This window comes from Myiozetetes cayanensis, unplaced genomic scaffold (genome assembly GCF_022539395.1).
Source record: "Myiozetetes cayanensis isolate MyiCay16 unplaced genomic scaffold, myiCay2020 scf15, whole genome shotgun sequence".
Classification (NCBI taxonomy): Eukaryota; Metazoa; Chordata; class Aves; order Passeriformes; family Tyrannidae; genus Myiozetetes; species Myiozetetes cayanensis.
In genome coordinates, this window is record NW_026087159.1 from 148,044 (window position 1) to 175,029 (window position 26,986).

Sequence of the window (26,986 nt, forward strand, 5' to 3'; positions counted from 1 at the left end):
TCGTGTTTCTCGTGGAGCACATTTTCTTCTGGAACTCTGTGCCTCTGCCTTTATTCATCAGAAGTGTTTTGGTCTTAATTTAACATTATTCTGTGGCTGCTTTATGGACGAGAACCACGTTTCCCCCTCCCCTCCTTGCATCTGCCACGGAGACAAAAAAGCTGATACTCTGCACCTGTCCCCGCTTCACAAGCAGCTGAAACGAGATGCAGGCGCTGAACAAAGTGCCAGCAATGACTCAGTATGGAAATAAGACTTGTTTCTTTTAGACTCAGTATGGAAATAAGACTTGTTCCTTTTAAACTCCATTATGTGGCGGCACAAGGCAGCAGGCACGCGTTCCGCCGGCGCTGCCGACCCGCCGGGCCCTGCTCACAATCTTCTGCCAGTGCCTCCTCAACAGCCCTGAGACAAAAGCAGAAAATACTGGTTTGTCTCTCTGAGGCTGATGCACATCTGCTCCCGTCCCTATTTACATTTTTTAACGTTAAAGTACAAGGAAATGGGGCAAAAATAGAGGAGATGTCGCGAATCCCAGGCTGCGTTTCAGTTTGCCAAGTATCCACCAAAATTTTGGTAGAAACTTGTTTAATAGACCCCCTGAGGGCTGATTTCCCAACATCCCTGAAGGTTGTTAAGATCTGGCTGAGCGAAGCCCCAGATGATGCTGGACTGGATGAGCCCTAAGGTCCCTTCCAGTCACCACAGCCAGGATTTGGATTACCTGGGGCTGCTGTTTTTAACAGGGTTGAATCCAAACCAGTGCTGTGAGTGTGGGTTATAAATACTGTGGTCCTCACGTGCTGCTGATGGTTTTGAGCCATCAAATCTTCCCTGGGAGGGTGAAGAGGCCCTGGCACAGATTGCCCAGAGAAGCTGTGGGTACCCCTGGATCCCTGGAAATGTTCAAGGCCAGGTTGAGCAACCTGGGCTAGTGGAAGGTATCCCTGCCCAGGGCAGGGGGTGCGAATGGGATGATCTTTAAAGTCCCTTCCAACCCAAACCACCCTGTGATTCTATACTGAACTAATGCATTTGGAAACATCTGAGGGAGGTGGGGCAAGAACTGTGAAAACTTTAAAAAACTCAGGAAAGTTCTGTAGCAAACTCACTGATATCTGCTGTCCACCCTAACCAGCCCAGCTTCCTTCTTCACTTGGATTATACTGTCACTAATTCAACAAAAGTTTAGTTTCCAAGTCTTTTATCTGTTCCCTGTCTTTAAAAAAAACCCTTTTCTTATGGTGAATAAACTCCATCCATTCCTCATCACAGTAAACACGGCAATTTTTTTGCAACTACAAAATCCAGCTCTTTAAAAAGTGCTAATTGCTCCTTTTGGAAAAAAGGGCCTGAATGTTCTTGTTCCAGCCCAGAAGGAGCAGCATGTGCATGGTGCTCTCAAGATTGTTTCTCTTCTCCGCTCCTCTATTCTTAATATTCTCCACTTCAGTTATTCTGAAGCCTGGCAGGCTCCATATAAAAAGAAAATGGGTAAATGATTTTAAAAGTAGCCATCTTAGAGTTGAGCTGAGTGTAAAACAGCGAGTGAAATATTCTTTTTATCACCATCCTAGTGTGCAAAGCCACGGAAAGACCTTGTACCCTCCTCAGCAGGTCATCTTCATCCCTCAGAGAGGCACTGACACGATTATTTCTGTCCCCATTTCTACAACATCAGAATTAAATGCAGAAATACCCAACTCCTGAAGGACACAGGGCAGGGAATAAAAGGCAGTGAAGGTCTGAGGACGTGGCTTTGCTGAGGTCCACAGAGTGTCATCCAGGAGAGGAGGGAGAGAATTGCTCTCGGAAACCACACTTCCAGTTTTCCAACCTGTTTGATTCACATCTCTGTCAAAAATTAAAGACAAGTAAAAGCTGCTCTTTGTGGCCCATAATTTAACAACCAGGATTTGTGCTATTGACTGCTCCTCTTTGGTGCTTTCTGCCACAATTTCATCTGAAATTCAGCACCAGCAGCTCCCTCGCCGTCAGCTGATGTCTCCAAAGCTTTCTGCAGGTTTATTGCCATCCTAATATTTGGAAAATAGGATTCAGTGAGGAGGAATATAAGGCAAATGATGTCACTTGCCCTATTTTTGTGAAGAGTAAAAAATACTGGGAGTTTCCTGGAGGAGAGACAGGCCACCTCCTTTTCCCATAAAACCAAGCACAGGGTACATCCTGGAGACAGGCTCCTCCAAGGCAGACAGCAATCTGAGCTCTAAAGCACTTTCTCATCCCCAGTGGCTTTGTGCCATTGCAAACAGGAAGTAAAACTCACTTTAAAGTGCATTTGATCCGACAAAGTTGAGTTTGACCCATTCACTGGTTTTGAACAGTCCAATTTCCCTCTCATTGTTAATTCAACCTGAAAAATTCCCTATTTAGAGTGAAAGGCTTTATTTGAGACTCCATGGAAAGGTTGGAGGGGTTGGCTACCTGGAGTGCATATGGATGGACAAAATTATTAGAACAAATCCCATTTTCAGTGACCCAGGTGTTGATCCAGGAGCACAGAGCGGAGGAAATGTCGTGTGAAACAGAGTCAAAAACTGCCTGTAAGGTGAGGATTGCACCAGGACTCTCATTTTGGGGCCATTTAAAACCTCCCCATCATGAGAGCTTTGCCCTCCTGGGCAGGCACAGCCTGTAAATTGTCCCCATTGAAGAACATCTGAGGCCTCTGCCTGGAAAAACAAAGATTTGTGCAAACAAGGTTTCAGGCTGCAGAGAACAGGAATTTCCAGTCAGAGCTGCCTGTCAGGCTGTTGGCACAATGGTTTGGCACAGAGTGACAGGACAAGGGGGAATGGCTTCCCACTGCCAGAGGGCAGGGTTAGATGGGATATTGGGAAGGAATTCTCCCCTGTGAGGGTGAGGCAGGCCCTGGCACAGGTTGCCAGAGAAGCTGTGGCTGCCCCTGGATCCCTGGAAGTGTCCAAGGCCAGGTTGGACAGGGCTTGGAGCAACCTGGAATAGTGGAAGTTGTCCCTGCCCATGGCAGGGGGTGAAACAAGATGAGCTCTAAGGTCCCTTCCCACCCAAACCATTCTGAGATTCTGTGATGATGAATTATTTCTGGTAGATTTTTCATTACTTGCCTGCAGGAAGAGACAGGGAGGTTAAGCTTCATCCCTCCCAGGGAAATCCAACAGCAATATTTTAGCCCTGGAAAACACAATTTATTTCATGCCTGGAGTGAAACAGCCTTAGAAAGGACCCAAAATTGAGATGGGACCTGCTCCACGCTGCCCACACGGATCAGGCTGCTGGGACACCAAAGACATCCAGTTGAAGCAAACACCCAAAACGAGCCCAGTTTGTTGACAAACCCAAGGATGGAGCTTTCCATGACAAGCAGTGTCTCCCCTGAATTTCCTGGCAGTGATCCCTCCTCCTGCAGAAAGGCTTGTGAGCCAGATCTCTGCGTTTTTCAGAGAGGCAGCAGCAGATATTTGATGAGCTCTGTGAATAGAGTTGTTGATTCACTGGAAAATACAGCAAAAACTGGGTAAAACCAAATCAAGTCAATTTAAACTGCTGACACATTCCTGGATTGGGGAGTGAAACATAAAAAGGGTTTGGAAGCGAAGCAATAACTTGGTAACCCACACAGAAGAATTAATTTCTGATTTGATATTAAGTATATTTGGAACAAAATTACTAAGTGTGATCTGAGAACTTAAAAAAAACCCTTTTTGAAAAATTTTTGGAGATGGAAATACTGAGTGATGGTTTTAAAAGGGAATAGTCTGAGAAAAATGAAAATATAATTTATTAAACCTCTCCTTTTGATTTCAAATATCTAAATACTTTTAATTAAGAATGTATCCTTGCTCTTTTGCAACTGGGCAATAAAAAAATGGAATTACAGTTCTAAACATTGATGCAACTTTTCCCATAGTTTTGCCAATAAATGTACATGTCCAGAGGTTCAGCCAAAGAGATGCTGCAAACTGGACAGAAATGGGGGGACTTAGTCCCTTTCCAACATTTAAAAAGCTGCATTTACAAGATATTATTCTGTTTGTGGGTGTTTGTTGTGACATGAAAAAACAGCAGCGTTGAAGGGATGGAAGTTCAGAGTTTGAGCTGGACATCATGAACCCTCCTGGGGTCCCTGAGCAGGAACTGTTGAGCTGTGATAACCCAGCTCACCTTAAAAACCAAGCTCTAGAGGGTGATTAATTTGGTCTGGAATTATTTACTTGTCTAAATGTCAGGAAAAGATTTTGTATTCTTAAAAATAAATGTATTTTCAGTGACATTTCGTCAACTGAAAGACTTTGCAAGTGCAAAGCAGCGTGTGCTGCCAGCACAGTTACAAAGGCCTTGGGCTTTTAATCCAGCTCCTTTTAATGCATTTTACTAAAAATTCCTCTTTCAGTGCCTCTCGTGTCAGCACAGAGCAGAGCTGAGGGGTTTGTGCAGCTGGATTTTTAACTTTGCCTCTCTCTTACTTTTCCCCTTAAATGTGAACTTCTTACATTTGTGATGCTCCTTTGGGACATAATTAAAACAGCCATTAGAATAGTCTTAGAAGGTCCTCCACCTTCATCATCTGCAGGAATATTCATGAAGCAAACGTGTTCCAGGTGAAGTCCCAGCCTTCACTGGGAAGAGAAAGGAACCTTCTCCATCCTGTTGAGCGTTCGTGCCCACATTACAATATTATTAATTATTTTGCCAGGCAGTAATTAGGTTCTGTCTGAGGCCAATATGTAGCGGAAGGACACCAAGCAGCAGAAAAAAAAAAAAAAAAAAAGCCACTGTTGGGAAGATCTGCTCTGAAGTGTAAAGTTTCTAATCTTCTCTTCCTTCTTTAACTCCTTAGAGGTCTTTGTGACACAAATTAGGGTTATTTTCCTGTTCATTCCATATGCAGGAAGACACCACTGGCTGGTGCAGCTGCTCCATGCCGGGCTCTGGAGGAGCTGTGCTCCATGAAATCCCCTGCAAATACATCCTGGCTGGAAGCACTGAGGGTAATACAGGGATTTTTTTCCCTGCACTTGATGGATAATCCCCTCTGGAGCAGCTCAGCCAGTTGGGTCAGTCGCTGCCCAGCCACCCAAGGCTCCAGGGAGCTGTTTGTGCAGGGAGTTGTTGTGAGGGTGATGCATGAAAGGTGGTTAAATATGTTTTACTGCTCTTGGATTTGTCACCTCCCGACCTCACTGAGGGTTATTTCCTTTCTCTCCATGTCCTGGGAGTCTGTAAAAAGCTTCAGTGCTTCCCAGGAGGCTTTTGCAGCCACACATTAAATGTGGGTTTCCATGCAAGATGCAGAGGGTGTTTCCAGTGGTCTGGAAAGTTGGGGGTTTTTTTAAAATGAAAATTAAATAAAGAGGTAACTTCTATTCATTAAGTTTTGAATGAAAAAATGATATTCATTTAGACCTCACAAACGTAAAACAAAGAATGAGGAAGAGGGCAGGAGCAGAGACTGCTCAGCCTGGATCCCCAGGAATCACAGCTCTTGCAGGGATGCACATTCCTGATTCCGGGGGGCTTCCCGAAAATATCCATACACGAAAAAGAAATGCACTCATCAGCCTGAAAATTAAGTTTTCTCAATTCCTAAGAATTTAATTCAATGAACATACCAAGAGGTCGTTCCCTTTCTGCTTTTCCTCAGCTTTGGGTCCCTGCAGAACCACGCACGTTGTGCCATCGAGCACGGTGGGCGTTGTCCTTACCCAAATTATACAAGGTGAGCCTGGTCCTTGAATGATCATACCTGGTCCTTCCATCATTGTCCAAGGTGTTCCTGGTCCTTCCATCACTGTCCAAGGTGTTCCTGGTCCCCGTGTTGCCAGGTGAGGTGTGCACGGTCCTTGCATCATCAAGCAAGGTGTGTACGGTCCTTGCATCACCAAACAAGCTGTGCACGGTTCCTGCATCATCAAGCCAGGTGTGCGCTGGTCCCTGTGCCCCCGTGCAAGGCGTGCATTGTCCTTACACCCTTAAACAAGGTGCCCGTGGTCCTTGCACCATCATACCGGGTGTGCATGGCCCCTGCAGCGCCGTGCAAGCAGCACAAGACAGCAGCAGCCTCCTGTGCCACCCTTCCTTGCCCAGAGCGGGGCACCCCCGGTGCACCCCGGGCTCAGCGGAAGCCCCGGGGGCCGGGCAGGCAGGGGCAGCAGCCGCAGAGCCCGAGGGCCGCGCTGAGCAGGGCCGAGAGCCGGGACGGGCGCTGGTACCGCTGGGCCCTCTTCACCTCGGCCTGCGCCGTGCAGTCGAGGGAGCGCAGCACGTGCTGCTCCACGCTGTCGGCCGCCCCGTGCTGCTGGGCCAGCAGCCCCTGCAGCTGCAGGAACAGCGCCCGCAGCTCCGCCATCTGCGCCTCCAGCTCCAGGAGCTGCCACTGGCGCACCTGGGCCACGCTGAGGTGCTGCTTGGCCTTGAGCTCCTCCAGGTCCTGCCCCACGATGCGCGGCCCCCCGGGGCTCTCGGCGAGCTGCTCCACGTCCTGGGCCCCCAGGGCGATGCCCGCCAGCTCCGCCTGCCTCTGGATCTGCTCCCTGAGGCGCTGGCGGTAGCGGCTCTCCCGGGCGTAGTGGCGGGCGAGGACGGCGCCGAACCTCCTGACCAGCAGCCAGAGCTGGGTCTGGCGCACGCGGGGCCCCGCTCGCCCCGAGCCCCCCGCCGGGCCCGCGGGCAGAGCGCCCAGCCGGGGCTGCAGGGCCGCGGCCTGGCGGGCGAAGGCTGCTCGGGCGGCACCCAGGCCTCGCTTCTCGCGGGCCATGCTCTGCTCCGAGGTGCAGCACAGCACCGTCTGCTGCGTCCTGTCGATGCTCTCCGACAGCTGCTCCAGCCGGTCCAGCGCCCGCCACAGCTCGGCCGCCTCCCGCAGCACCCGCCCCACGGGGCTGGCGTCGTCCCCGGCCAGCGCGGGGTTGTCGAAGCCCAGGGTGTCCTCGTGCGGGTCCCCCTCGGCCGCCACGCGCTGCCGCAGCTCCGCCAGACGGTCCCTCATGGCGCTCAGGGCCCTCCGGCACCGTCCGTGCGGAACATCGGCCTGGCAGGGCAGGCGTGAGGAGCCAGAGCTCCTGCGGCAACAGCAGCCGTCCGAGCCTTTCCCTCCCGGCACCCGAGCAAATATTGATGGAGGAGGGAAGGTGTCCTGCGTCAGCTCCGGGCAGGACGGGTTTGTCCACGAAGCCAAGTGGTGGGAAGGCCTGAGCGGGAGCACTGCCAGCAGCGCTGGCACCTGCGTCACGGGACAGGCTCTGCTGCCTCAGCACCTCACCCGAAGGCCTCACACAAAGACACTTTTGTTCACTCAGAAACAAAGACACACAAAGGTGCTGTCTGGGAGTAGGTGAGGGGGACACCTGCCCGGCTCCTGAAATGCCTTCACATGGCTCCAAAGGATAAAGGAGCACAACCACACCTCGGACCTCACAAGGTGCCCCCAAAACCCGCTCCCAGGGAGGAGGTTACAGCTGAAGGGCAAATAACACAGGATCACTCGGAGTATGCTGGGTTGGAAGGGACCCACGAGGATCATTGATTGAATCCCACCCTTAGCCCTGCACAGGACACCCCAAGAGTCACGCCACGTGCCTGAGACAATTGTCCAAACGCTTCTGAACTCAAATCATCCCACTCCAGTGCCTGTTGTGAACTGGAAAGGTGGGATGGAGGCAAAGCTTGGCCTCCCTCTCCTGCACAGGTCAGGAAGGTTCCAGGGGCCACCGACGGCACAGGCAGTGTGTGAAGCATTGTGATGGTGGATGGAAAAAGGTCCTTCAGGATTTTCCAGGCTGGAAATGAGCACTGGGTTGACCAGCTGTCCTGCACATTCAGGGAAGAGCAGGGTCTAGTCCATGTGCTGCTGAGATGTATAAAAATCACAATTAAATCTATAAAAATTTTCAATACAAATACTGCTGTAAAATGCATTTCTAAAGAGCACAGGAGGAATAACTGAATTGTTCTCTACCACTCTGGTATTTTATATCATGTATTTTAAAACATGTATAATCACATATGACCTAAAGCTGATTACATATATTATGTATATAATAATACCATACTATAATATCAACACAATATTGACAGAGGGACAGCAAAGGGGCATTTGACAAAGGTCAAGCAGCTCTAAAGGGAGCAGAATTCCTTCCCTCCAATGCCATCTGACGGATGTACATAATGAGGGGGCTCCAGTATCTCTGCAAAACAAGTTTAAATTTGTTCTCTGTAACCAACGTGGCCAAGAAGAAAAAAAAAAAAAAAAAAAAAGCCCTTTTGTTCCTGGGGCTTGAAGGATGAGTGTTGTGTTAAAAAGCAGATATTCATTCCCATCGGAGAGGAAATGCCACTGGAATCAGTGCAGCAAAGTGAAATGTCAAATAAGTCACAGGATTAAGGAGAAAAGCCAAAACAGACTCACAGAATCACAGAAACATTGAGGGTGGAAAAGAGCTCTGAGATCATCAAGTCTTATCTGTGCCCGATCCCCACCTTGTCCCCCAGCCCGGAGCACTGAGTGCCACGTCCTTGGGCACCACCAGGGATGGGGACTCCACCTCCTCCCTGGGGAGCTCCTTCCAGTGCCTGACAATCCTTTCCAGGCAGAAATTCCTCCCAGGTTTATTCGGTGTATTTGGTGTCAGCACCTGCCCTGGTCGAGCTCGGAGCCCCCACCGGCAGCTTTACACAAACCCAGCCCCACCCACCCCCAAAAATCCCTGGTTAAACAAGAGGGCAAGAACAGAGATGGAAAAGGAGTGATTGTTTTGCAAGAAATAGCCCTTAAAAAACAGGTAAAACCTCCTGAAGCTGAGTCTCACCCCCTGAACCCACCCTGGGTCCCACAGTGATCACATGGTCCAGGAGCCTCCTCCTCCTCCTCACCTGCTCATTTCATGGCATTTTTAGCCATTTCACAGCATTTTAAGGCATTTTTCACTTCTTCTTCCAAGAAATCGTTACTTGCTCCTCTCCTTTTTTCCCAGAAAAATGGTATTTTGGAGCCAGGTCAGGTGGTGATTGGGGTAACAGATTCCCAGTGAGCCCCCACGCTCACCTTTGGCTAAGGTGAGGGTCTCCATCCCATCCTGCTCCACACCTTCCCAGTTTTTAAAAGCTTCTAGATCTATTCCCTGAAAGTTTCTATATCCAGTTTATAAAACTTTGAAAAGCATAAAATCATTCAGTTGAATGAAAAAGCGATTTTCTTTTTACACTAAAAAACTTGATTTCACCTATTCCTTTATATCTTTTTAACGTCTCAACTATTCAGGAAACAATGCAAACCCAAAAATAAGAGTTTCTCTTTTTATTTTTTTTTTATTAAGACAATCCCACAGCTGGAAAATGAAACATCCTAGATTACATCAGTGACTTCAAAAAAACTCTAGAAAAAAATCTTTACAAATTTACATTTGTACAATACAAAAAACTAACAGCTCATTGCATATAAATATTACATTTGGTCTGCCAACACGTGGCATCAAAATCCCTGAAGTATTCATTAAAGGGACCTGAGATAGCAGATGTGAAGATATGGGCATAAATATTACCTGAAAAAAAAAATTAATATAGAAAGTAGACATAATTCTAATAGTTTTGTGCATTTTTTTGGAGTATTTTAAATCCAGAAAACGACCTGGAGAGCCTAAATCACGTGAATTCCATAGTATTTCTACATGAAATCTGCTCTAATGACTCATGGAGGAATGAAGAGCCTGAATTAATATTTCTACAGAACAAGGATCCTCAGACGTTGAGTTCTGAACACACACGAGCAGCCACTGCTCTGCCAGGAGGCATTTTAGGAAGAGAAACAGCGGATTTGGATTTTATTGGGAATATTCTGGCAGGATTTCACCCCCACTCCCCACCCAAGCAACAACTCTCCTACCTAAAAATCAGGAAGATCTGCAGCACTTGCCAATTAAACCCCCAAAACTGAGGAACTGCTCCAAAATGTCCCCTGGTTGAAATATCCCCCAAATATTTCCACGCTTCCCAGTTCTCCAGTGTGGCTCCAGTTACTAGCAGGAGTAGTAACTCCAAACACTGGCTTTCACTTGGAAATCTCACAAACTCGTCCCAGGGACCCACATCCCCTCACATCAAAGTATTTCAGCACCATTTTTCTAACACTAGAGTTAAGGCTGGGACAGCAATTCCACTGGGAATCTCATTTTTCAGGGATTCGTAAGTACAGTTGTGTAAATTCACCGTGGGCCCAACAGGACAGAGTAAAAATCTACAAGCTTCCAACAGGTCTTTGCATTTCTAAGACTAAAAAAAAAAGGTTTTAGACTAAATTTTGCAGGTTGTTACTTACTGTACAGAAAGGAGTTCTTTTTCCCTGTGTAAACCTTGGATACACTAAAGAGTTGGGAATTATGTCTCACTCATGCACAGGAATTTTCTATAATACACATTGCAAGAACACAATGACAGCTCCCTACCTACTAAATATAGATTAGCTTTGGGTGGTTAACTGCTCTTTTAGGAAATAATCAGAGTTTTATAAAACTCTGCAGGGTGGGTTTGAAAGAAAAAGATAAAATTAAGAAATGCAAACACACAGAGATATTTTTAACCCACTAAATCCATGACAGGACGCTCCAGGTCAGGACCTAAAACCTACAGTTGTTCACTTTTCCCTGTTGTTCTCCAGTCAAAGATGAAATATAATCAAGTTCTTATCAAAATTAACGATTTTTTAATCTGATTTTCTCACATTAATACTCTGATTTGGAGTGGTTGGTAAAAAACATTCCTGAGACAAGGTAGGAGAAGCTTTTCCAAATGCCTGGCAAGGTTCATCTTGTTTCTAGGGGTCAAGGGAGCCTCCAAATATTTTAATTTTTTAAAAGAATTAAAAACTCTCTACTACACAACCAGTGTCAGCTCTTTTCCAGTACTACTCAGTCCTTCCACTTCCATGCAGGAGAAGCAGCTGAGGTGGACATCAAGGAAAACATTCCAGGAAAACGAAACTACACAACAGGATGCAAAATTTTAAGTGGCCAAAGATCCTCCAAGAATTATTTCTCCATGATTTTGTTTAGCTTTTGTGTCTGCAGGGCAGTGGGGGTGGTTGGGATAACGGGACAGCCTCTGCTTGGCGATGGAGAAAGGAGTGATGGAAAGAGGGAGGAGGGATAAAACTGCCCAGGATCCATGGAAATTCAAGCACCAACACAAAGGTTGTTTAGAACAGGAATACCTGGAGAGGCTGGAAGCACAAGAATTCTACATGGGAGACATAAACCCAAGCCAGGACCACAGATATTCCAGGATCCCAAGTGGAACTGTGTTTTCCAAGGCTGAGGGAAGGATGTGCTGCCCCATCTGACCTGGCAGTGTCCCCACTCTGGGTATGGATGGCCACAGAGGTGCAGCCAAGAAGCCAATCCTCAAACTTTCCATCTTCATTAAATCTGCCTCCAGACATTTAGGAATGTTGCTGGTAAACACAAAAAGGCAGATATAAAAAAACATGGAAAGTCTTGGGGAAAAAGAGGGATAAAAGGATTAAACCTTCCAGCCAAGAAGTCCAGCCAAAATAAAATTCATCACATACATTTCCAAAAGAGAATCATAAATAGCTTACAAAGGGAAGCTAAAGGAGAGAGGTGGGGCATGGCAAAGAGGAAAATCAAAGGAAAATCAATAGAGAAAATAAAGAGCAAGCAAAATTTGGGCTGAATCATGGAATCATTAAGGTTGGAAAAGCCTTCCAAGATCACCTTCCAAGTCCAACCTTCGACTGAATCCCACCACAGCCACTGAACTGCATCACCAAGTGCCACATCTGCTCATTTCCTGAACACTTCCAGGGATAGTGGCTCCACCACAGCCCTGGGCAGCCCATTCTGATGCCTGACCACTCCTTCCATGAAGAAATCCTCCCTAATATCCAAGACAACAGCACATCACTACTGCAAAATAAGTTTTGTCATCCGTGCCCTGGTCTGGGCAAACAGGGGAGCACTGCAGGGACAGCAGATTGGAGCTGGGAGAGGCCAAGAGCAAAGACACAAGACTGCAGCCCTATCTGCAAGGAGAATGGAGTGTGTGGGGCTGAGGCTCCATTTTCCAAGGTGAAGTGCCCTGGAAGCTCAGGATCGGGATCATGCCAGCCTGACATCAAAGGGAACAGAACCACCAATGTCCAAACATCTACAACAGCAGAGGAGCCCTGGTCTGCCTGCACACCCCCAGCAATCCCATAAAAATCAGACCTTACATCCCATTCCTTAGGCAGAGTTTGGAGTTCTCTGTAAAGAGTGCAAGGAAAGGCATCAAATTCCTGACTCCACAGCCTGCCTGGAGCTCGGAACCTTCTGGAGCCGCTGCCTGAGCACCCAGGGCCTGGGCCAGGGAGACTCTGAGATGGTTTCAATCACTTCCCTGCTTCTGCTACACCTGATGGGCTCACCCTGAGTTTTCTACGACCTCCTGACAGGATTTGGGATTTGAGAGAAAGCATCCAAGGTCCTACAAAAGTGTAATTATTCCCTGGAACGAGGCTGCGAGGAATCAACTGCCTAGCTCGGAGGAAGAATGCAGACACAAACCAAGCAAAAAGAACAGTTCTAAACCCAAGTTATTTCTGTCATGCTTATAAAAGGTTCTCATGCACCAAAAAAAAAAAAAAAAAAAAAAATTTTTTTTTTCAATTTTTACACTAAATTCTGTTGTTCCAGCACATCCTGCTCTAGCTGGGAATCGTGGGACACATGGAGTAATACTTACGCCACAGCAAAGTGATGCTTCACTGGTATCTTCACAGGACATAGAAAAGATACAGTTAAGAACATATTTAATCTTACTCTAATTGCTTGCTAAAATACACCAGCTTATAAAATGGTTTCTCTGGAATCCCTGTGATTTATCTCTCCCCAAGCCTTACACAAAATAAATAAAGGAATAAGTGGATTTTCAACCAGTCAGAAAGAGAGGGGGAAAAAAAGCATTTGTTTTGCATTTCAAGCTTTACAGGCTTTAGGACAGAACCCCTAGTGTTTACATTAGCTCACAGGACTCATCTAAGGATATGATTTTGACTATGGACTGATGCATACATGCTATTCCTGGTTACCATATGTAAAAAGACCAATCAGTCAAACAAATAATACATTTCTTATAAATATAAATGCGTGTATATATATACAGATATATGAGAGAGATGATAGGACAGGTGTTTATACTTCAAAGCCCAGCACAGATCTAGGAGAGCCTTTGCACTTGTTTCCCCACCCCCACCCCCCCATCAAAACCAGAATCGAGTCCAGCAGTGGATTACGGCTGATTCCAGCCATTCCTTAAAAAATTAAAAGTGTGATTTTTGTACTGTACCATAAATTCATATTAATGAGCAATTTAGGATATACTCTCCTCCATCACAAAACTAAACCTCTGTTGGTTTTTTTTTTTCCCCAAGTCATTTTTGCATCTAACTAGAGTTGATTTTTTTTTTTTTTTTTTTTTGGAAAGCGAGATAAAATAGCTAGTGCTGAATATAGAAAGTCAAAAATTAAAATTCCTTCTGCATCTGAGAATATACATGGGTCACTCTTTGCTGCCTGAGGTTTTCCAGAATTATTGACCAAGCTGTGCACAGAAGAACTTAAGGATATTGGATGAAAGTTTCCAAAAAAAAAAAAAACCAACCAAAACTAAAAACTTTGAAAAACTCCAGCGGAACTTTGTAGCCTCTTTTTGTTTGTTCTCTCTGTGACCTGACTCACTCTCGGAGCTGTCAGATCCGTTTGGACAACGGGAGGAAATTGAAGTCCCATATATATTCCAGCCAGAGCCCAGGAAGGAAGGAAGAGGCCGCTCAGCTCCAGCTCAGCCCACGCCAAGCGCCCGGTTCAGCTCCCGCAGGAGCCACAGCACCAATCTCCTCACAAACTGCACCACCACTGCCCAAAGGGTTTCAAGTCAGCATTTCCCAGGATAACAAGAGTACAGTGCAACAGGAACACTCTTCTGGAAGCTTGAGATACGAGAGTCAGTCTGGAGGGTTCTGTACCAGCATCACCACAGGGAGCGGAGCTCCCCCAGCCCCTCATCCACACCCACATTTTCACGGATCAAGGGGCAGCAGGAAGGAGGGAGCCACTCAGCCCCTCTGCACAAACAAATCCCCACCTGCCCAGAACATGCTGCTTCTGAGAACTCTGGTAACGAATCAGTTGGTTTTCATGGTGACAACAGAACGAAGATACAGTTACTCTACAACTTCCACCCCTCAAGCTCCTTCTCGCCTCTTCAGCACGCACTGAATAACAGCATCTATTTTCTTTTCAGTTTCCAGTAGTTGTAAATAAGAGGTAGCTGAGCTACTATTAAAAATCACGTTATGCTTTGAAGAGGAGGAACCTTTCAAATGTTGAAGTCACCCCTTTAGCTGCACAATCTCAATTAATACTATAAAAATATGAGAGGACAAAAAGAAAATAGATGCAAGTAACTTTTGCATTTGGCACCTTTTGTCTAGATATTCATACTTCTCAAGTATTCTCTTTTTAATAAAGTTAATGCACACATAGGACACACCACATCAAAGGTTTGCTACATATTTACAAGGCACCAACCCTTTTGTCACTTTTTTACACGAATAAAGAACCGATAGAAAGCACATCAGGACCCCCAAAACTGTAGTATAGACATACTTCAGTTCAGCACAATTCCATCAACGTTTGGCCTGGGAAGATTAAAATAATCCAGATCCTTCTTACAATATAGAAACTGTAAACATTTTATAGCTGCCTTTAGGATTGGTGTATTGTGCAAAAGTTATAATTATTACTGTGTCTAAGGATTTATGGCAGAAACCACATAAAAACTCTGTAAGAAGGTGCTATTTCTATAATACAAAAACAAAACGAGGGAGAGAATTCATAAGCGTGACTCAAAAATGTCATGTTCTTACTGAGAAGCTGGAAGCCTCTTTAATGTGATGAACTCGTAGTGTGTGGGGAAGAATTTCTGTAATTTAAGGCCTAATGACTAAGGCTTGTTTTGACCAATGAAGTGTGGAGAGCTGAAGCTTTAAAACAAACACAGACTGACAGGATGGAAAAGCACCACTGTGAAAACGTGAGTGGAGTCCCCGCACAACTTGCTTGGTAGAATTTCTGGTAAAATCCCTGCAGTAGAAGGCCATTGAAGTTCTTTTAAAATTGTTCCAAAGTTTTCCACCTGTCAATAATTCCATCCCATGAGATGGCTGACCCTGGCTTTTTCTGTCATTTTCCGCACCCTGCCTGACCTGGAAGTACCGAGGTTCAACGGATCCTCGGTGTGCACGAAGGTGTCGTTGTCGGAGTCGTCGTTGTACAGGACAGTCCTCCTGCCCTCGTTCCTGGTTTTGATCCGAGGGGGGCGGCTGAACCTCCCCCCAAACACGTTCTCTCCAAACTGGCCCCCGAACAGGTTCTCAAACTCATCGTCGGCGATCCGGGCGCGTTTCGCTCTGGTGGCTCCTCGCGAGGCCCCTCGGCCTCCGCGGCCTCTCCTTCCTCCCCTGCCGCCGCCTCTGCCTCTGCCGCAGCCTCTTCCACCTCTCCCCCCTCTGCCCCCTCTGCTCCATCTCCCCCACCTGCCCCATCTCCCCCTCCTCCCCGTGCCCCTGCCCTGCCAATTCCGCTTCCCAGCGCTGAGTTTCCGTTTGATTTTCCGTTTGGGCTTTTTGGATTGCACCACTTTGCTGTAGTCGTGGTCTCCGTCAATGTAATCCTGATCTGTCCTGGAGGTTGATTCCGAGTCGGAATCAGAGCCACTCCTGCTTTCGGAGCTGGAGCTGGATCCCGATTCCCCACTTTCTGATGAAGACAAGCCAGACTTTTCCTTTAATTCTCTCTTCTTTTCCTCCTCCTCCTCCGCCTCCTCCAGGTGCTCGTCCTCCTCCGACGCGCTCAGTAACTTCCTCTTGACTCCTGCCCGAGGCTCTCTGCCATCTCCATTGGTGAGGGGTCCATCAGGAGAGTGATCTGAGCAAACACAAAAAAGCCCCATCAGCATCACACCTGAGCCAAACAGGACACAAAGAGTGGGATTGGCCTCAGCTGCCTCTGGGATTCTCCTCAGCTGCCTCAGGCGTGCTCTGGGGATGATCCACTGGGAGCTACTCACCCTTCACGTGCTGGGGACATAAACAGGTGCTCTAAGGGGAAAATTTATCAAAGTAAACATAGTTCTTATCTGGAAGCAACAACTTCAGACTCTCCTGACTAAGAGTTCAGTGAAAATCCAGGCAATAAAAGGAGCCCAGAGTGATAAGGTTGGACACAAACATCTAAAACTCAATCTGGTGAATCCTACCAAGGCAGGAAAACCTCTCAAATCCATTTCAAAGCTATATAAATGAAAATAACACTCTGCAAGAAGGATTTATTCCCCCTCAAATGCATGTTCTCAAAAGGCTGAGTCCAGGGAAGCATAATTCAGGAGAGTCAATAACCCAAGAAAGCTCACTAGGATTGCTGGGCATCTTAACTTAAAAATACATGAAGTATCTTGCTGGCATGGGACCGAAAATCCTACATGTTTTGAGAGTTAAGAATCTGACAATGATGATTAAATATCTTCTTTAACACGGGAAGAGCTCACCTGCAGCATCCAGCATGGCTACAGCACAGGGATGTGGATTTGGGAAAGGCTCCAGGGTTCAGGCAGTGCCCACCTCAGTGCAAACTCTGAGTGACATGTCCCAAAGACAACTCACCACAGCTTCAAGCAGTGCTTCCCTTCTAATCATAACCACTTTGTCTTCAGTAGGACAAAAATATTTACAATTTTTTGGGAAACTTGTTTTCATCTTTGGTTTCAACTTGATTAATAAAAGGAGGTTTTGGGGTGGGGATTCCTTTGGTTTGTTTGCTCTTTCCTGAAGGAACTGCAGGAGTTTAAGAGCAATCAAGCTTTTCCACCTGGAGAGATTTTAAAGGATCTCATGAGGAATCATGTGCATTCCACACCTCAGACAAGAGACCACAGAACTGTGAGGAGTAAAGTAAACTCCACTTTTCTTGTATGGTTTGGGAGTATATACAATGCTACACTCAGGCAATAATAGCATCAACATCAGAGAGAGGGAACATCTTTCATTTCTAGTGAAACCAGGCATTCAAATAACAGAATCTTATTATTTCTCACCTTGTTTCACTGGTGTGGATTTACTCCTGACTGGCCTGCTTTTCCCTGGATCTATGGCATTTCCACTTCGGTTCTGTGCATTGGAGCCTGAGGAAGATGGTTGACCCTCCAGCTCTTCACCAGTGGCTGAACCCAGAGGTTCTTCTGCTGTATCTGAAACTTTACACAGGACAGCACAAGGTGACAGTGATTTTTCTCCTCTGTTTACAGGGCTGGGGAGGTTTTGTATCACCTGAGTTAACAGCCCTAGTCAGGTTCATCTCACCAAGCTGCCTCTGCAGCCATGAAGAGACAGATTCCTTTTAGTGTAATCCAAAGTAAGATTAATTTATCCATAATTGCTGAATGAGAGAAGCCCATGTACAGGAAGCCCAGGCTCTGGTGACTAGGTTAATTCTCACTAAGGTTCCCAATTCCCTGATCCTCACCCATAACTTCCTAACAGCCAAGTTCAGCTAAAACAACCTACAGACAACACATTTCCGTGACCTTGCCACTTGCTCCCTCCACAGGTGTGTTTAGCATGTGCCTCAGGAACATCAGATCCAACCTGCACATACAAGTGGGTTGTATTTTAGAACATTCCTCCTCACCATGAGATGAGACTGAAGAGCTTGTCCTGGTCAGGGGCAGTGAGGTATTCTGGTTGGGTTTAGGTTGAATCTTCATTTGCTTCTGCTTCCCTTTGGGGCTGAAAACACAAACACCCCAAAGAGATGAAACTGTCAGCGCCAAAAGACTCAAAGACAAAACCAATTTCCCCTGCAAAATGCCTTGAATTTTGCAGTGAATTTATCCAAACAAATGTCTTCTCCCCAGTGCTTACACAGGTGTAATGACACTAAAAATAGTTACACCACCATGTGTCTGCTAAAGCAGATGAGTTTGCAGGAACAAGACTTTATGTCCTTTTTTAACCAATACTCAGTTTACTTAGATAATGTATCAGACAGAAGGCTGATATACAGGGTTACACAACACTTTTTTCAGCTAAACAAAGGTGAAGAGACAGTTGGTCTTTCATTTCCTCCAGAGGGAGTAATTGTAACCACACAGTCTTTCACTTACCAGAATTATGCACAAACTACACTTGAACATGATTTTCTCACCCAAAAGAGCAGCTGCAGCAGGAAATGAGCAATACTCTTGCTGTCTGGAATGCCACTGCCAGGCAGTCCCTCTATCCCACATTACCTGGATGCTCTGCTGGTTGAGGGGGAGCTGCTGCTGCTCCTCAGCCGTTTTCGGTACCGTGGCCTCCTCCTCTTCTGACACTGCATTGCTGCCTTGTACTCAGAGATGATGTTTTTCATGTGATTCTCAAACAAGGCAGAGAGTCGAAGGGTCATGCTGTAAATCTGGAGTGAGAAAGCACAGTCAGACTTAGCAGAAGTTGAATAACTTGGAAGAACAACCGAGAAAAGCAATCAGCAAGATGTCCAGACTTTGTAGCACAAAGGAAGAATTCACGGTGACATTTCACTATACGAGGTCCTTTGCAGATAATTTCCTTCTCTATTCTCACAACAGAAAAAAAGTGTTTTCATGAAAAGATTTACTTCCAGTACAGAATATTTCGAGAGTAAAAGGAAATTTGATATCTAAATTACTGGAATACAGCCTCCTTTGTCAACCCCAGAAAGCATGGAAGAAGCAACCCATAAGATAACTTGAATACCAAGGGAAAAACAAATGAATTTTGCTGTGCCCTCACCTTTGTTTTTTCCTTTAATTCCCTGGTGAAATGTCTTTATTCCACCCCTACACAGCAGCACTCAGAAGCCAACTACAATGTCCTCATTCCTAATTTCTGTAAACCAGATGACAAAATCTTTAAACCCTTTTCCTGCCCTCTCTCTAGGCCTTGTCTCTGTAGCCTCAGGCACAGTTCACTCCTGGCTGTTCCTCCATTGCAATTATTACAAATTTATGTCTGAAAACACGGTCAAAACTCTGTCTGCTTTTATACCATGAAGACACCGACCACTCTAAGTCTATTTTTGCACCAGCAGTGGTAAAATTGCATCTCATCCTGGTGTCACCTTGTGATTTTTTTGAGGATAAATATCATTAAAACACTTGAAAGTTTTAGAGTAATTTGATCATTTAACAGCTTAGGAAATGCTGACATAGGAACACAGATCAAACACAGCCATGTTTACACGTCAGTCACATACCAGTTGTCATTTTACTTTAGTTCATGCATAAATATCTATATTCCAACATTCTGATCTCCCTTTTCCCTCTTGCCATATCTTGCTTAGGGCTTCAATCCAATACATTTTTTATGCCTCTAAGTCCAAGCAGCAAAAGGCAGGATTAGCACCTGAGAAACACAGGCAACAGTGTGCAAAAGTACTGCCAAATGTTACAAGTCAACTAGAAAAAAATAAGTATCTCATCTCCTCTGGTAGTAGAAATATTGCATCATATTTCCATTAACAGCAAGATTTAAAAGGGAGCCTTTTGTAGATAAGATGGACAGAGATAAATATGCAGTTTTCAAGCTGATAGCCTTGTTTCCAGGAATAAATTATTGAAAAAAAAATAAAAGCAACTTGTGATCAGTTTTCTGCTGCAAATATTTAAAGAAACAGCTGCAACATCTCAGGAGTGTCAAGTTCAGAAAGTTCAGATGAGAATGAAAGTTTGAAGTGATCTGGGTGAGCAGAACAAAGCAAATTTATCAGCACAGGCCCCAGAACTGATGTACACTGGTTATTTTTATTACACCAAGCAATGCTTTGCTCTTCAGACCTTATTCCATGTGTTTTATTCATGTAGGGCCGAGGTCTTTGTGGAGAAAAAGGGCATTAAAATTTATTACTTACACGAGACTTTTTATTAGGAGTGTAAGCCTTAGAGTTGCAGAATATCAAACGAATGTCTTTGTAGAATTCCAAGGGACTGGTGTAGTTTCCTGCTTCCAAGGTTTCTTTCACAGTGCTGAAGTCCATGGGAGTGTCTACGATGTCTCGATAATCCTGGAAGAACAAGAAAACAGTAAAGGCTGAAGGAAACAGTAAAGGCTGTCAAATCCTACAGCAATAAAAGCTCCTCAGTGTTCATCCAGCAGCTCATGAAATTATTTTCCTTTAGAGTTCCTGCAGATAATTCTCTGCTCATAAAAGGAGAGCACAGCCATGCCCAGCACGGATGTTTTACCAGAGGATGAACCGTTCTGGATGTGGAAGCTGCACTTACAGGGTAAGAGAAGAGATCAACGGGCTGCCTGAAAGGCTCCGAGTCCTCCCGTTCATAAATCAGGTTCAGCAGCTGCTGGCACTGCTCCTTCCAGGCATCAGGACTGGCCTTCATGGGCTGCCTCTTCACTCGTCGTCTCACCTGTGGGGAAAGAGGAATTCCAGAAATTTATCAGGAAATTCTGATTTGCCCCTTCCATTTCCTATTAATTGCCCAGCGTTCTGATTCAAAGATCTCCACAACTTAAATCAGAAATCCAGGAAGATTCAAGCAAAGCTCTTGGCCCAAAATTTGGCTTTTCTGGTCCTATGTAACACTCAAACCCATGAGGAATTGCAATATTTCAGCCCCAGCCTCGCTATTTTTATCAGTTTTATCTAAACTTGACTGTTGTTGATGTTTTTCAAGTCTAATATTAAAAAAAACCAAAAGACCAAAGCAGAAGTTTTACTCACTCTTCTTTTCCCAGAGGAAGTTCCTGGAGCGTCTGAATCCACATCTACTTCTGCCACCTAAAGGCAAAGGGAATGATCACACACAGGGCCTTGGATGGACCCTCAGCCATGGAAAAAGGGTTAAAAACCCAGCCAACAACAACAACAACCATTTTAAACTACTCAAATGCAATGAATGGCTCAAGAAAAGCAGGAACTAATTTCAAACTAGAATTTACGTAACTCGATCCACCTGATTTTAAGCTGTCTCATACTTTTTCCAAGTTTGCTTCCATAAAAAGTGATATATAAAAACATGTGAGAAATAGGAATGGCTGATTTTCAGTCCTGAAGACTCAGCTAAGCTGCTGCCTCGCAGAGCTTCATTCCCCTGCCTCAGTTGTCATGCTCTGAGCAGCTGCACTGAGTTTACTCAGGTTTCATGAAGTGCTTTACTTACATCAGCTGGCTGTAATATTCTTTTCAGAACCTGGATTTAGGAATTACAACAAAAATTCCTTTGTACACAGCTTTTACCAGTAATTAAATATAAACAGTTTTTGAGAGGACTCCACTATCCCAAACTGCTCCATCCAACCTGGCCTGGGACGCTTCCACGGATTCAGGGGCAGCCACAGCTTCTCTGGGCAACCTGTGCCAGGGCCTCCCCACCCTCCCAGGGAAGGATTCCTTCCTAATATCTAAAAAAATATTTAAACTTTTAAAATATTATAAAGCAAAACATATTATAAACCAGCTCTTTGGAAGGCTGGAGAGAGGAGGGTGATATAGGGGGAATTTTGGTCACTTCTGAGATTCAAAACTGAGAGTAGAAGGTTGAGTTGGAAAAGGAGGGTCTGCTGTTTCACCATGGAAGTCTCTCACTTTCTTCAAAATACTTTTTTAATAGTCTGTAGAAACAGATGGTGTTATCCCAACTTCAGTTTTATAAAATAATGAAATTATTTCATTGTAGCACAGACTTCCATTTCAACACATACCCAAGACAGCAGCACCAGCCCCAAGCAAACAGGTGCTCAGGCAGCATCAAGTGTTAACTTCAGTATTTCCAATTTGCCACAAAGGAGAATGTCTTAGGGAAGAAACCTCCTCACTAAACCTTATACTACCTCATGAATTAGAAAGTAACACTGAAAAAGTAAACCCTGAGTGATTTAGGTTGTCACAGGTCACTTTGCAGCAGGAACTACAGCACATTTCAGACTGCATTGAAGGGCAGAAGGTGCAAGGAGGGAGAAAAAGTCAAGGAAGTGATATCTAACCTGGGCTCTACCTGTCATTTCACTCCAGGGAACAACGGATGGGAAATGACACAGAATTACACAGGAAAACCATCTCTGCTGCCTCGCTGGCAATGGGGAGTTGTCATCCTCTGACTGAGTAACAGCTCCACTTCTCAGTCCCCTAATCACTCATCCTTCCCCACACAACAAAACACCATGTACTGGGAGCAGATTAAAGACAGGCAGTTCCAAGAATCATTTTTAACTACTTAAGAGAGCTTATTGTCCCAGGTGAGCCCGAACAGGCTGATCTCAAAAAACTCGGTGCAATTACCCAGAAAATAAAGACTCAACACGAAGCAGATTTCTTGCACGTGTTGAACTTCAGAAGGCAGGAAAATGATCTTACCTCCTCTTCTTCATCAGTGCTGCTCAGGTCTTCTGCTTTCACCTTGTTGTAGATCTCTAAGATATCAGTACAGCTCTGGTCTCTGCAGGACAGTGACAAAAACCAAGATACACAATCAAATCTGTCAGGAACTCAAAGCTGTGGGGGCTGTGAAGTCCAAACCTACCCAATGAAGTGCAGTAGGACGTCTGTCACAATTTTGGCTGCTTTGACTATGGGGCTGTCTGGCTCGTTGAAGGTCCTGGCATTGTGTTCAATGTATCTGACCTCCCACATCAGTGCAGAGATTCTCCTAAAAATACAGAAAAATTAAAGAAATGGGATGGAGAAAAAAGTGTGGATTGTTCTCCTTCTGAGATCAGTAGGATTCTTCAGTAAAAAGAGGAATTGGGAATTCAGAGCGAGGCGAAACAGGTGGTCCTCAGAGGGGAAAGAAGAACAGGATGTTATTTATTCCCAAGTTGACTGGAAAAGCTGAGATTTCCTACTTTACAGCATTTAGCCCACTTCTGGCAACTGCAACACCAGCAAAACCTCTGGTTCAAAGGCAGCAGGGATGGAAACAAAGCAAATATGCTCTGCCTCCCACCACAGAGCGAGGCTCAGGACGTTAAACAAACACTCCAGATCCAGCCATACCAGCTTTTGCCTTGACAACCAAAAGGAATTTATTATTCAGGAAGACTCACTTTGCCCAAGGCCAAACAGAATCTGATCTTACGCTGTTGCTCACATTGCTGGAGGGGCATTACAGACTATTCAGCTCGAGATTGTTCTCCATGGGGCTGTAATAAATGTAGATTAGAAACAAATCGGAAGCCAACTGACCTATAAAACCTGTTTTCAAGTCTCCTCCTGATCGTGGTGAGGTCAGTTGGATAAGCAACGACAGTGCAATACATGGGATAGGCACTAAGGTCCACTGGGACTGCAAAGGGATTGGAAATGTCTGCAAGACAAAAGAGCAAAATCCTTCAGATGCCTCAACGAGATGTTACACGGTATCAGGATTTCTTTTAAGGCTTTCTGGGTTTTCTTTCTAAGAATTCAGCAAAAGCAACCCAGACCTACGGCTGGAAGTGTCATTACACAAAGGGTACAGTTCTTCCCCTTGTGCCATCTGTTACCACTCTTCAAAAAGCACTTTTTGGTTAAGAATCACGTCTGAGGTTTGCCTGTCAACAGCCTAATGTGCCACTGGAAAGAACATGCATATGCACTTACAACAGGAATACTACAGCATGTAATATAAATTAGGAATACAGACACGCCCTGGGTGTAAATATAGGCAGAAATTAAATCATAGTGTGCTATTAAGGGGCTACAAATCATTTACAAGGGATTTGTCGGTGAGGACGTTCAGTGAGGATTTGTTGGTTGGTTTTGAGGGGTTTAATTCAATGTTTTGCTCATTCACATTTCGATATGACCCACTGAGAACCCCCATTGAAAGAAATCAGGTGAACCCCAGGAAAAAAAAGGAATATAACTTAAAAGGAAATTGAAACATGAAATTTAAAAGGCTCTTTTCACTAATTTAGTTTACATTTCAAATACTCCACCACCAACTCCCAACACTCCATCCCACCTACTCTTCAGTCCTGTGCCACCACATGATATTCTGATATTAATATACTGATATTCTTAATCCTTCCACCCCTTCTCTCCAACCATACCAAGGGAAAGAAGCTGCTCAATCCCCCGGATCACTCGTTCACATTCTTCATCTCTGGAATGGGCCCCCCATTCTCCTTCCTGGGGTTTGTAGAGAAGAGCTGTCAGCTCCTCTGGAGTCACAGGAACTCCAGCACCAACCTCCTCTGGATAGGCAGCTGGAAAGGGAGAATTCCACAGGCAGTGAGTCCCAGCAGTGGGAAAAGCTGCTTACTTTGTGCAGGGACGTGAGTGCAACACTTACTTCCTTCTGGGATCGGTTCCATGTCCCATGGACTCATCCTCTCTCTTTCATTATTGTCCCAGCTATTGAAAACAATACATCCAAAATGCACAAGTTAGAGCTGAATATAACAATGCACCTTTTCTTTATCAGATTTACACCACGAAGGTCATCCCTGTTAGGAACAAGACCTGTCACTGATGACATTCCAACTCCTTATCTTCCTCTTGTATCCCCTATATAGGTCACTGCACTGCTGTTTACACCAGAAGTGTTGCTTTAGGAATAAATTCAGAACTAAACAGGTAAATCAAATGGCTGGTTATGTATTTAAATGGAAAAAGAGATGCTGGTGCCCGAGGTACACATTATAGTTGGATGTAAAACATGTAAAAACTCACTGGACACTGTAGCACTGGAAGGAACTATCAGGATACTCTGCCTGGAAAGGCTGCTGACTCTCCACAGTTCCAAACCACCAAGCATCATCTATTATACTGCGAAATCTATCCCCTGGAAGGCAAAAATATTCCATTCAGCACAAGAACCAACATGAATAATTATTAAATATTTCTTTTTAGAGATTCAACTCCATCTTTCATGAATGCACTACTTCAGTTTTTACACTTTGCACTAAAGGAATGGAATCCTAAAGGGAGGCCTTGGACAACTCTAGGAATTACCCACAGCTGATTCCATGCCTCAAATCACCACAGATCAGCAAATTCTCCTGCTCTCACAGGTTTGAGGACAGTTTCTCTTATGTATTTTTTTTTTCTGGTACAGGAATTGCAGCAAAAATCAGAAGTTTCCAACGACCTCTATAATATCATGGTGTGACTCTTGGGAAAGGTCCCGGGCAGGGCTAAGGGTTGGATTTGATGATCCTTTTGGGGTCCCTTCCATAATATCACCTGTGTATAGTCCTTTACATGATGTAATGAAGACCCTGTATCCCATTAAACAGCTGCAGAAATGGTGCAGAAAACATATGGAAGTGAGGAAAAAAACCCAAAAAACAAGGAGTCACCTATTTGCCAGTTCCTTTCTTTGGCTTCATTATAAAACTGGTGCAGCACAAGGAAGTCAATAACATCTGGCATATCATGGTACCTTCAGGAAATGAGACAAAGAAAGTTACTACTACCCAGAAATAAAATTCCACGTGCACAACACAGTCCCCAAATTCCACACATTTGGAAGGAGGAGGAGGGAGAAGCTTCTACACTGCAAAAAAAAAAACCCCAAAAAAATCTCTTGAAGGGTGTCATCAGCGTTCCAGTGACTTACTTTATGGAGAAGGATTCTCCTGTCATTTTGCCCGTGATTGGATCCAGGAATGCAAGCTTCAAGCAGCAGAGCGTGGGAGGCCCAACTTCGTATTTAATCCCTACAGTCTTCACAAATTCTTGTTCCTGTTTATCAGTAAATATGGAACAGCATTATTTTAACTTGCTGACCACAAAAACATCCACTTTAAGGGATGAAACATATTAATATAAACCAGTGTTTCTACTCTACAGCCCAGGCAATTTCACCCATAAATTTTAATTTTCCAAATACTAAAAATCAATCACTGACACCTTAAAAACAACAACAAGGAAGGTGTAAGATGCTCATTCCTTTGGTAGATTCGTGAATAAGATTCCCACAAATTACTTAAGAAGGTTCTAAGGAACAAACCCACTCTGGTTTTAACCACACTGATGGCACCAAAGTTTATCCCTGGCCTAATCCAGGGCCCCTCACTCTTGTATAGGGGCGGGAAAAGGAAATTCTTCCTCTTAACACAGAAGTTCCACAATAGCCTTTATGTTCACATCCTGTCAAACTCTATCCTAAGTGCAAATGCTGTTTCCTTTTCCTTACAAGCTGATGATGCCCTGGAAAATTACAGCTGGAATCACTGAACACTTCGGCCTAGTAACTGGGTAATGTTCCAGTTAAGCAATCATTTTCACATAATAGAACCACTGGCATACACATGTATGAAAATTAGCACATGTATGGACTCCTTTTTGATATAAAATTGGGAGTAAGGTGGGAAAAAATATGGCAACACTGTGGATTAAGTATTAGAGGACTCTGGTTCAAAGCAAGATCCAGTGTTTAAAAGAGCTTGTACACACATTTAGGTGTTTACACCATAATTTTTTCCTTCTTACCACAGCATTAAAAACAAGAACTAGAACTCAAATGTTCAGGTCATTGTAGAGCTGTGAGAGAACTATAAACAGCTTTGGAGTGGTGGGTTCTGAATGAATTAGTGTTAAATGAAAATATCTGTGGAAAGTGACTCCTGAGAACCAAGTCCAAAATCAGGAACTGAAGAGATGTAAAGACTTAATATTTACAATGTAAACTTTGATATTAACATTTTAAAGTAATTCTGGCTTCATATTTTCCATGCTGGTTTTTTGTGTCAGTTTAACATTACAGAGACACTCAGCTCTTTGAAGTGTTTCTTCAACTTACCCTGAGTTCCATTTTGTTCCATGGTTGTTTTTGCATGTTAATACTGTAAATTTTGGCTTTCCTTACTGCCCTCACGTAAGCTTCATGGCCTTGCCTAAAGTATATGATCTTAAAAGGGAAAAAAGAGAAAAGAGAGAAAAAAAGAGAATGTTATTTCACTGAGAGCTCTCTTCCCATT

General features: G+C 44.7%; 2 protein-coding genes across 2 annotated transcripts in view; both read right to left on the reverse strand.

Moving 5' to 3' along the window:
* Positions 1-6,115: 6,115 nt before the first annotated feature.
* Positions 6,116-6,988, reverse strand: LOC126637526 (syntaxin-1A-like). The gene has a single exon (XM_050310872.1). The coding sequence runs from the start codon at positions 6,986-6,988 to the stop codon at positions 6,116-6,118; it is 873 nt and encodes a 290-aa protein (XP_050166829.1).
* Positions 6,989-9,286: 2,298 nt separating this feature from the next.
* The window catches only part of BRWD3 (bromodomain and WD repeat domain containing 3), a 51,600-nt gene continuing 33,900 nt past the window's right edge, over positions 9,287-26,986 (reverse strand). Inside the window, exons 25-40 of the mRNA XM_050310327.1 lie at positions 26,809-26,916; positions 25,624-25,748; positions 25,364-25,446; positions 24,735-24,846; positions 24,355-24,416; positions 24,113-24,268; positions 23,265-23,385; positions 22,603-22,728; positions 22,437-22,518; positions 20,805-20,861; positions 20,350-20,490; positions 19,977-20,129; positions 18,340-18,503; positions 17,739-17,836; positions 17,146-17,304; positions 9,287-15,980 (exon numbers count right to left, since the gene is read on the reverse strand). Of these exons, the coding sequence (XP_050166284.1) occupies positions 15,193-15,980; positions 17,146-17,304; positions 17,739-17,836; positions 18,340-18,503; positions 19,977-20,129; positions 20,350-20,490; positions 20,805-20,861; positions 22,437-22,518; positions 22,603-22,728; positions 23,265-23,385; positions 24,113-24,268; positions 24,355-24,416; positions 24,735-24,846; positions 25,364-25,446; positions 25,624-25,748; positions 26,809-26,916 (2,535 nt within the window). The 3' untranslated portion in view covers positions 9,287-15,192. The remainder of the gene's footprint in view (positions 15,981-17,145; positions 17,305-17,738; positions 17,837-18,339; positions 18,504-19,976; positions 20,130-20,349; positions 20,491-20,804; positions 20,862-22,436; positions 22,519-22,602; positions 22,729-23,264; positions 23,386-24,112; positions 24,269-24,354; positions 24,417-24,734; positions 24,847-25,363; positions 25,447-25,623; positions 25,749-26,808; positions 26,917-26,986) is intronic.

Bases quoted from the DNA above. Each gene is read 5' to 3' on its own strand.
- LOC126637526 (XM_050310872.1), bottom strand. From the start codon at position 6,988: ATGAGGGACCGTCTGGCGGAGCTGCGGCAGCGCGTGGCGGCCGAGGGG.